The following is a 10,602-nucleotide window of genomic DNA, read 5'->3' on the forward strand; positions in this document are numbered from 1 at the left end:
TTAAAAGCAAAAAGAAAGCAAATTTACGTAAAGAAATAAAATGTCAATGAAAATATTACTATAACATTTAGATATAATGTGTTCAAACACTTAAGGAAATACTTTTCTATGATTAATATAGGATTGATTGCAGTTAGATTAAGTTTGAAAGCATAGCATATTTTTTTAAAAATGCGGTCCAATTTAGAAAATAGAATAATAAGAATTATTTGAATTTGAAATGAGATTTTTTTTTTATATTTCATAATTTTTTTTTGAAAATATTACGCAAAGAAATAAAATGATCGTAAAAATATTAGTAGAACATTTAGATATCATGTGTACAACAATTAAGAAAATATTTTTCTATAATTAAAATAAATTTTAAAATACAAAATAAATTTCTAATATAGATAATTTTACTAATGAAAATTAGAAATTAAAAATTAAATTTGTTTTTTAAAACTAAAAAATAAAGAAAATTTAACTGCATCTAATACAATAATAATTATAAGAGAACTCAATACATTTGGAACATAATAATCAAAGAACTTATGTATTAGTATTTTAGACTAATTCAAAGTTACAATTTAAAATAAAATATGATATTATTTTGGTTATAGGTAAATATTAATATAACACTAATTAAATTTTATAGTAGGGAAGAGAATGTATAAAAAATAGAGGTAGTGCGAGGATACTTATACTTTAAATTAATTTAAAAATAAATAAAATAAAATAATTAAATGATATTTAAAAATACTATTGATAGATTTAAATGATTAATAAATTCCAAATAAGAGGATACAAGCATAAAAATATATCAAATTTCAAGAATATAAAAAATAATTTTTTTTATAATAAGGGGGAATCAAGAATTCTCTCTCGGCGCATGTTAAGCAAGGATAGCTAACATACGCTGGTAGGGATGGCTCGACAGAAGAAGAGGAACTCCATAGCTAGGATGAAGAACTCGGATGAAGAAGATAAGGTAGAAGAAGATGATACTAGGCTCCAGAGAACGGGAATTCCCCAACTCTAGGGTCGGTTCAACTGTTCCATTGGATGAAAGGAATGGGTAGTGCTCCAACTATACTGCATGGCCAGGAGAGGAAGGAATCGATGGAGTCGGTGGAAATTCAAGCTCCGGTAGCACCAGTGGTAAAGACACCTACAGATCTAGTACAAAATGAGACTGATATGGCTACGTCGGCAAGGAAATTAACCTTCTCGAAGGGTTTAGGGGCTTCACAACCAACCTTAGCTAAAGTTGTCCAAGGTAATCGATCTATACAGTAAGGATTGAAGTTGAATTATTATCCTCCTATCATTAAGGACGGAAGGAAAATAGTTAGACTGAACTATATAGAGGTGGAAGAGCAGAATAGGAAATGGAGGACAAGCTTAATTGGATATGTAATAGGTGGATCCCCTCAATTCAAGGAGATGTTGAAGTTTGTATATGGGGTATGGCATTTGTATCGACTCCACAAGTATTACTCCATGACGAAGGTTACTTCATCTTTAAATTTGAATATGATGATGATAGAGATCTAGTGCTTCGAAATGGGCTATACACTTTCAATAATAGGCCAATGATTTTGAAACAATGGGAACCAGATTTCCAAATGAGCAACGAAACTACAAACAATATTCCAGTATGAGTAAACTTCCCTGGGTTACCTATACAATACTGGACGGTGGAGAATTTGGGAAGAATTGCAAGTTCGATAAGGAATCCAATTTGACAAACAAATTAACAGCTCAAGAAGCAAAGATATCATATGCACACATGTTGATCGAAATGGATGTGTCTCAACCATTGCTTGAAACAGTGCTGATAGAAACTACTGATGGTAAAAATAGGGAGCAAAATTTGAGTTATGACTAGCAACCATGTTTTTGTCAAGACTGCCTCCAAATTGGGCATGGTACAGGGGAATGTAGTGCTCCAGCAGAATTAATGAAGCAACCTGGCCCTGCTCCTAAAGGTCAGGTAGGAAATAAGAAGCAAGGTGAACAATATAGAAGGGGAAGGAAACAAGTCACTAAGTGGATTGCTAAGCTAAAGGCAGTCATGGAAACTCTAGAACAAGAAGTAAGGTCTGAACCAAGTAATGAAAAAGCAACAACATCAGTAGTGATAAGGCAAGAAGTAGTTTTTAAAGGGATTAAACAGAATGAAAATGATGAGTTCCAGGTAGCAAAATCAAAAGGGAAACAGGTGCAAAGTCCCAACGTGAAAACATCAATAAGGAATGGTCTGTCTAAGGAGAATATTGAAGCTATGCTACATCAAAACAGATTCAATGCACTGAGAATTCAGGAAAGAGAGGATGCTAGCCAGGCATCTAAGGAAGGAAGAGTACCCCTTGTCCACCCTTCATGATTATTAGCTCATGGAATATTAGAGGGCTTAATAAGCCCTGTAAGCAGAAAGAACACAAGGCCTTTTTGCTTCAAAATAAAGTAACAGTGCTAGGGTGCCTTGAGACAAAAGTGAAATATGGAATGAAAAAAGAGTTAGAAGGAAGATTGGAAATGAATGGGAAGTGTTTGCAAATTATACACATGCTCCTAATGGAAGAATATGGATATTGTGGAAGACTCAACAGGTAGACATTAAAATAATACATACTGGAGCCCAACTGGTGCACTGTGAAGTTAGGGACAAAAACTCAACATTTAACTGTTGGTTAACTTTTGTGTATGGGTGTAATACAATAGTAGAAAGGCAGGAAATATGGAGTCAGCTAAGACAGATTAACAATACTATGGTGGAGGCTTGGCTTGTGATAGGAGATTTTAATACTATGCTCTCTATCACTGATAGAATTAATAGAAACCCTGTCAGCCAGAATGAGGTGGAAGACTTCCAGCTTGTGTTGAGGACACTGGTCTGGGACTGTTGAATAGAAAGGGCTGCCAATGGTCATGGTGTAATAAAAGGGAAGCTGCTGATAGAATTTACAGCAACATTGATTAGGCCTTGGGGAATCCTTACTGGTTCATGAAGTATAGTAATATAGAGGCAGTGTATGATAATTATGGGGTCTCTGATCACTCACCCATAATATTGTGCACTGAGATCACTAGAAACTTTTTAGCTAAGCCATTTAGGCTACTTACTGTGCTTCTAGAGGAGGATGAATTCAGCAAGATGGTTCAAAAGGTGTGGACTCAAAATATTACTGGATATACTATGTATTCAGTCTGGCGGAAACTGCAGGTTCTAGGGAGCAAAGCAAAAGAGATGAACAGAGCCTATAACTCAGTGGAAAAAAGGATTGAAAACCTTAGGAGCAACTGCAGAAGGTGCAAAGGGAGATTGATGATGATCTATTCAATAGTACACTGATTCTGGAGGAGAAAGAGTTATTAATGCAACTAGAGAAATGGGAAGGTATCCAAGAGAAGGTGTATAGACAAAAATCAAGGGTAGTGTGGATATCAGCAGGGGACTCTAACACAAAGTTTTTCTATGGTCAGCTGAAAGCAAGACAGGCTAGAAATAGAGTGTCTACCATTTGTAATGATCTTGGGAAAAAACTGACTGACCCCCTATTGGTAGAATAAGAGTTCATATCATTCTTTAAAGGCTTGCTAGAAACAAGGGCTTCTGAATTGCCCTGTCTTGATGTTACAATTGCCAGGAATGGACCTTGTTTGAATAGAGAACAGCAACAGACTCTTGTCAAGAGTATATCTGATATGGAGATTGTGCAGGGGCTTAAAGATATGCCAAGTGATAAAGCACCTGGCATTGATGGCTTTCCAGTTGAGTTTTTCAAGAAATATTGGAATATAGTTCGAGAAGAAACTATGAAGCCAGTCAAGGAATTCTTTGAGACAGGGAAACTATTGAAGAATGTCAACAGTACTACTATTACATTTTGGTGCCAAAGGTGACTAGTCCCTCTTCTGTAAAAGAATTTCGACCAATAGCCTGCTGTACCACCATTTACAAGCTCATTGCCAAAATTCTTACATCAAGGCTAAAAACAGTGGTGGATTTCATAGTAGGACCAGCTCAGTCAACCGTTATAGAAGGGAGAAACATACTGGATAATGTAATTATTGCTCATGAGTTGGTTAAGGGGTATAATAAAAAAGGAGTCGCGCCTAGGTGCATTATAAAAGTGGACATAAGAAAGGCTTATGATTCAGTTGAATGGCCATTCTTACGTATGGTCTTGCTGGAATATGGGATACCTATAAGATGGTACAGTGGATAATGGAATGTGTGACTACTGTGAATTATTCTATACTAATAAATGGTGGACTCACTAATAGATTTCAAGCAAGGAAGGGGCTGAGACAAGGGGATCCAATGTCCCCCTACCTGTTTGTACTAGTAATGGAGTATCTGAGTAGAACATTGAAGACTCTTAAAGACATCCCTGACTTCAATTTCCACCCAAGATGTGCCAAGTTGAACCTTACTCATATCTGTTTTGTAGATGATCTGATAATGTGTTGCACAACTGACAAGATTTCTATCCAACTATTGCTGGATAAGTTCAACCATTTCTCAAAGGTGACTGGGCTCATAGCTAACTTAGACAAGAATTCTATCTATGTAGCTGGAGTGTCTCAGGGATTCAAAGATATGATTAGTGCTGATTATCAATTCAAGATGGAAGCCTTACCATTCAAATACTTGGGAGTGCCTTTATCATCAAAAAAGTTAACAATTCAGCAGTGTATGCCATTAGTGGAGAAGATAACCAACAGAATAAGGTGCTGGACATCAAAGTTTCTATCTTACAGTGGAAGACTACAACTGATAAAGAGTGTCCTATTTGAAATGCAACATACTAGGGACAAGTGTTTCTATTGCCAAAAAAGATCATACAACTAGTGACTACTATGTGCAGAACATTTCTATGGACTGGCAGTCAAAACCTTTCAAAGAGAGCATTGATTTCCTGGGATAGAATTTGTATGCCTAGTTCAGCTAGTGGTCTAAATGTCATTAATTTCATATGGTGGAACAAAGCAGCAATTTGTAAACTAATGTGGGCTATACATACAAAAAAGGATGCGCTTTGGATCAAATGGATACATGCAGTTTATATAAAGAAGCAGGACTTCACTACAATGAGCACTCCTAGTCAAGCTTGCTGGCTGGTAAGGAAAGTATTTGACGTAAATTGGTACCTGAGTATAGACTCCTTTGCCAACATTAACAACTTCTGTAGAAAGGGACAGTTCAATATTCAGAAGGTTTACAGATTAGTGAGGCCTCAATTTCCAAAGGTTCATTGGAAGGCCTTAATATTGGGTTCAACTATACCTAGACATAACTTCATCTTATGGCTAGCGCTTCGTCATAGAATCACCACTGTGGATAGGCTGGCAGCTTAAGGGATAGAGGTAGCTAATGGCTGTGTATTGTGCAGTAGTGGGGAAACAGAAACAATGGCCCATCTATTCTTTGAATGTCAATACTCAAGGAATATCTGGAGTACGTTGCTCAACTGGTTGGGAGAGAGACATCAAATTGGACTTTGGGAAGAGGAAGTCTTATGGTTGACAGAAAGAACAAAGAATGGTAGACCTCGTAATAGCATATTGGCATTTCTGTTTGCAACAGTTTACCATACATGGACAGAAAGAAACAAGCGCAGATTTCAGGGGAGAAAGACTGATACCAAGAGAAGAATTCATGACATTGTCCTTCAACTTCATATCAAAGGGCAACAGAAGACTAAATGGAAGAAGATTTTAGAAGGAGTGAATAACTTTCCTTTATGAATGGTTGATATTATAAGTAGTAGAGGAACTATTAAGCTGTAAATAATTGTTTCTGATATTTTGCTATTTTTCTAACTCTTTAGTCCCAAGGAGTTAGAGGTGCTGTAATTATCTTTTACTGATTAAATAAAAGTTTTGATATTTAACCAAAAAAAAGTAAGACATTAAGTTCATTATTAAGCTAATAAAAAATATATGATAGTATGATAATATTAAATAATAAATAATATAATAACTGTAAGAAAAAAATAAAAAGAAAAAAGTATTTGCGTAAGAATAATGTGATGAATAAGACATATTTGACATTGGAATAAAAGCAAAGTGATAGTTAGAATTTTATTAAATAATATGTACACTTCTCCTTTCTTAGAATCCGAACCAGAATACAACAATTTGTAAGAAATCAATTGGTCTCACTCTCGTTTCCTTCTCTGCTCTCAGTCCTCGTCTCCACCGTCCCTCGCCACCGCCCACCGCCACAAAAAGGTCACTTCTCTCTCTCTTATAGAGCTGAATGAACAGTATGAGGGAAATACAAAGGATTAAGAAAAGGCTCCCAACATTCCCAATGTACTGATAGAAAACTAGGTAGTACTCTGTGCGTAGGCAGGATAGCTGCAAATTCCCAACATTAGAACCGTGAATTAAACGTTATAGCTCTCTTTTACTTTTTAATTTTTCTTTTTCTTTATTGTTCGTTTGGTCTTTTTAAATATTTTTATTATGTTTTAAAATTGAAATTGTTAATGAATAACAGCAGCAACATAGAGAAGTGAGATCCCAAAAACATCTCAGAGGCAAACAAGTTCGTTTTTTTTTTTTGATGATTTCATCACCCAAAAAGTCAAAAAACTAACCAAGCACGAAATATCTCCAGGTTTTGTCTGTGTGAGGAGTTTATTGGAATTGTTTAATTTTTTCATATTGAAATTATTATTTTACTTTTTAAACACTGTTCTTTTATTATTCGTGTTAGTTTAGTTTAGTTTATAAGCTCTCATTCTCTTTATGGTTAATTAAAGTTTATTATTTGGCTTACATTTTTTTCTGTTTTTTATTTTTCTTAAAAGATATTTAAATATGTTACTTCATTTGGAATTCTGCAATCTATTGTTAAAGTAAATAACTTTTAATTGCTTAGAGAATATACACAATCATCAAGACGTCAACTATACTATACCACATAGTATAACATTTACTTGGTATTTGTTGAGATTACTGGAGTTATTTACATAGTAATAATGTATTAAGTTAAAACCTTTTTAAATAATCAAATGTTAGTGTCTCTAGTTGGTAGGACGACTGTTACTTATGCTGAATTTTTTTTCCTGGTAGGCCTGTAGGGATTTGCAATTTAGTGCAGATATGGGAAGTGATAAGTGGGCAAGTTTTTCAGAAGGAACGAGTGATTCTGAAGGCTATGGGGAGGATCTTGATGATGATGACCATTGCTGTGCATACGCGTCCGCTGATATACCCCAGTTGCAGTTCAGGTTTCATCTCATGATATAGAAGCATGCTCTTCTGTTTGGAATTTTTATCTTCATTATGAAAAATAAATTTGAATAAGGAATGTGAATGTGCATCCTTTTGTTCAGGAAAGATATTTCAACATCGCGGTGGCTTGACCAATTAGGAATGGCTGAGGTCGTGGAGAGGAAGGGTGGATTGTGGACAACTACTGGGATAGTTCGTAACGGCAAGATATATTGCTTCATTGAAGAGATTTTGTAGGTGATGAAAATTCTTTTGTTGTTATCTCCTGTAGTTGTAGAGTCAAACATAATTGAGAATAGACCATGAGAAATTAAGGACCGGGGACAAATACGGTTTTTTTTAAGCATATTTGGTCAGAATTCAAATTTCAGATCTGTTTGGCTGAGAAAAAAAGCAAGCAAGTACTGTTCTTTAGTATCTTAATGAACCTTGAAAGAGGTATTATTTCTTTCGTTTTGATAGGCTGCAAAAATTAAAAATTGTATAGGACATAGGTCGGGTTGGCATACTTTTTCTGTTGATCTTGCCTCATCATTGGATTTGGAGGCTAATTTGGTACAGAGATTTCTCATACTCTTTAAGTGTTAGTTTCATTACCCCTCTAAGTTATGCTTGTGTACTTTAATTGCACTTTTGTTTACTGCTTTAACATTATAGAAATAGTAGTCTTGAAAGGGGGGTAAAAGCAACTTGATAAAGTACATAAAAAGATAGATAACAAAGTATTCTACTAAAGGTGTTTTGTCATTTTACAATTATAGTTGTATTATAAATTTGATATGAAAAATTTATGTTTCATTTCAGAATTATCTTCTGCAATTTTCAGTGTTTAAAGAATGATAATGGTTTTGTCATGTAGATATCTTGCCGAAATTGGGGCTCTACATCTCTTCAGCAACGATGACACACCCCTTTCTTTGGAACACATATACAACAAGGTTGCAGAAGGAAATAGAGGATGTTCCTCAGAATATTTTGAAGCATATAAGCAGTTGAAATCCCTTGGTTATATAGTCGGGCGTCATGGTATTCCTTGGTCAGTGAGAAGATCAAAAGTAAACTCTGTTATTAGCCAAGATCCCCCGGAAACTGCTCAAAGTGGAGATGAAGAATCAAGAAACAACATTCTCATCACTGAATGTTCAGTAATATGCAAATTGGTGGATTGAGACTGGCTTTTGACGTTTACCCTCCTAATAGCAGATTCAGAAAGTCTACTCCTGGTGATCCCTGCTTTGTACTTTGTCTTGCTAGGTATTGTACCTTGTTAATGCGGTTCATTATATAATGGTGCCTAGTGCCTATCAGCAATTCCATTTGTTAAGTATTGGTGAATGTTTAAGAGTAAGACGGATGGGTGGATTGGATGGAATTCTGGAATGTAGTTTTGATATTTTCCACTGTATCCCTCATCCCTCACTCTTGACCCATCTAATTTTCTTCACTCCTTTATCTGACTTTGTTGATCCACATTAACTGTCGCAGTAGCTTTATTTTGAGTGATGCACTTCTTTTTTTCTTTTTTGTGCAGTGAGTATCCACCTTCCAAAGAAGAGATTGAAGATCTTGAGGGACATTCTCATGGTGTTCCTTTGAAATTTTGTCTGGTTGAGCATGGGCGTGTGAGCTTTTTCTCATTCAACAAAGTTGAGCTTCCTATCTTTCCATGATCCGTTCGAGTAACGAATGCAAATCTTGTGATGCGATGAGAAGAGCTATGGTACAATTTTGAATTTTAAGTTTGTGAATTGATGTTCCGCCATTGTGTAATTGCAAAACATTATTTAGGTGGACCTTGTCTCCTTTGCTTATAGCAAGTCCTATGATCTTATCATCTTTTTCGTCAATGTTGTAAAAGCTGTATTGTCTACCATACATGTTACGATGATGAAACTCTAGTTGAAAGTGATCTAGTATATGTTAATAAGTTGAGCAATGAAGGTATTTAGCTCTTCCATTTCAAAAAATAAAAAATAAAAAGTCCATTTAAAAAATAAAGGTATTAGCTCTTTGCCAGAATAGAAACACTTCTATCCGTAGACTGCTGGACTGCTCTACCCAGTTTCTCAATATTTTCTTAGCTCCTTGGGATCACTCTGTTCACACTTCACAGTTTTATCAATTGATGGGTGAGGTAACTAATTCCATTCATTTTGTTTGGTCTTTACCTGGCTGCCAACTTTTAAAACATCTATTATCATTTATCAGTGAGGTTACAATTGACTAGTCAGGATGCATTGGCCAGGCTAATACTGAGACTCCATGGTTAAACGACCAATTCATTCTTCTTCATGTCTTTCTGGTGATCTGTCCTTTGTTGTTTCACTAGCAAAAGCAATTCCTCTATCTGCCTAAAAATATTTACTTTGTTTGAGGGGAGAAAAGAAAAAATGATCCATGATTAGTTTCCTACTTTCTTTCTGCCTTTATAGTAATTGATTCAGTAGCACATACAATATTTTTCATATGCAGTTCATTAAAGATAGATTGGTGTGAGCGGTGATATTAAGAGCAGCAAGATTTGCTTAGTCGATCATGCTGCTCCACACAGACAACTTTCTTGCATAGTTACACGGTATTTATGCTGGTGGGAGATGGTGGAGTAGTCAAAGTGCACAAGCTGGCCCGAACACTACTGTCTTTAAAGAAATAATCATGCTGCTCCACAAGGGCGACGTTCTTGTGTAGTTGTGGTTAAGCCACCATCTTCTACCCCATGACAGTCTCAACCTGTAACTCTAAATCCGGCCACAAGATTCAAGGATGAACCTTACATGGAGTTCCAATTCTGCTAATTTGAAAGATAAAACCGATTAAAGCTTTCAAATTTTCTCAAAACAACCTCAAAAAGAGGGGCATACAGCTTGGGAACAGGTGTTATATGTGCCATCAATGCTCAGAAAGTAGCTTATTCCTACATCGCTCAGTGGCTGCAGACTTATGGAACATGTTTTATTCATTTTTAGCACTCAACTGGGTTATGCCAGACACTATCAGGGATGTATTCAAAAGTTGGAAATTACGTCTGAGAAATGGTCCCTGCAAGTAACTTTGTGTGGGTATGGACAGAAATTAAATCGCAGATGTTTTGATGGAGTTGCAACTCCAAATCACTCCCTATAAGCTAAATGTCTTTACAATTTATTCTGCTGAAGCTACTTGTCTCCTGTACATAATAGTGATCATATTTTGGACTTTGTTAGCTCTCTGATTTTATGTTAGAGAGCACTCGTGTAACGGAGCTCACTCTCTCTTTTGTACCTAGCTTGGCAGATACACTTTTTAGTTTTTATTGAAAGTGAACTGTAGTAGATTTAATAGTGTAAAAATTATTTTATACTTCTTCGTATCAAAGTTAAACTCCAAATG

General features: G+C 35.5%; 1 protein-coding gene across 4 annotated transcripts; it reads left to right on the forward strand.

Moving 5' to 3' along the window:
- The first annotated feature begins 6,100 nt into the window (after nt 1-6,100).
- Nucleotides 6,101-10,602, forward strand: LOC109237421. Of its 4 annotated transcripts, none has more exons than XR_002069630.1 (6): nt 6,101-6,222; nt 7,072-7,229; nt 7,335-7,470; nt 8,093-8,487; nt 8,765-8,953; nt 9,706-10,602. XR_002069630.1 is itself a non-coding variant. In XM_019403726.1 (6 exons), exons 2-4 carry the CDS (start codon nt 7,102-7,104, stop codon nt 8,400-8,402), a joined length of 570 nt encoding a protein of 189 aa, XP_019259271.1. In that variant the 5' UTR covers nt 6,101-6,222; nt 7,072-7,101; the 3' UTR covers nt 8,403-8,487; nt 8,765-8,953; nt 9,706-10,602. The 4 variants fall into 4 exon arrangements, 3 of the variants coding, with proteins under 3 accessions (XP_019259271.1, XP_019259273.1, XP_019259272.1); XM_019403726.1 differs by having other exon boundaries at nt 7,335-7,466; XM_019403728.1 differs by having other exon boundaries at nt 7,080-7,229; nt 7,335-7,466.

This window comes from Nicotiana attenuata, unplaced genomic scaffold, assembly GCF_001879085.1.
Source record: "Nicotiana attenuata strain UT unplaced genomic scaffold, NIATTr2, whole genome shotgun sequence".
In the NCBI taxonomy this organism is placed as follows: domain Eukaryota; kingdom Viridiplantae; phylum Streptophyta; class Magnoliopsida; order Solanales; family Solanaceae; genus Nicotiana; species Nicotiana attenuata.

Bases quoted from the DNA above. Each gene is read 5' to 3' on its own strand.
- LOC109237421 (XM_019403726.1), top strand. From the start codon at position 7,102: ATGGGAAGTGATAAGTGGGCAAGTTTTTCAGAAGGAACGAGTGATTCT. The intron at 7,230-7,334 runs GTTTCATCTCAT...CCTTTTGTTCAG, and splicing joins ATACCCCAGTTGCAGTTCAG to GAAAGATATTTCAACATCGC. The intron at 7,467-8,092 runs GTAGGTGATGAA...TTTGTCATGTAG, and splicing joins TGCTTCATTGAAGAGATTTT to ATATCTTGCCGAAATTGGGG.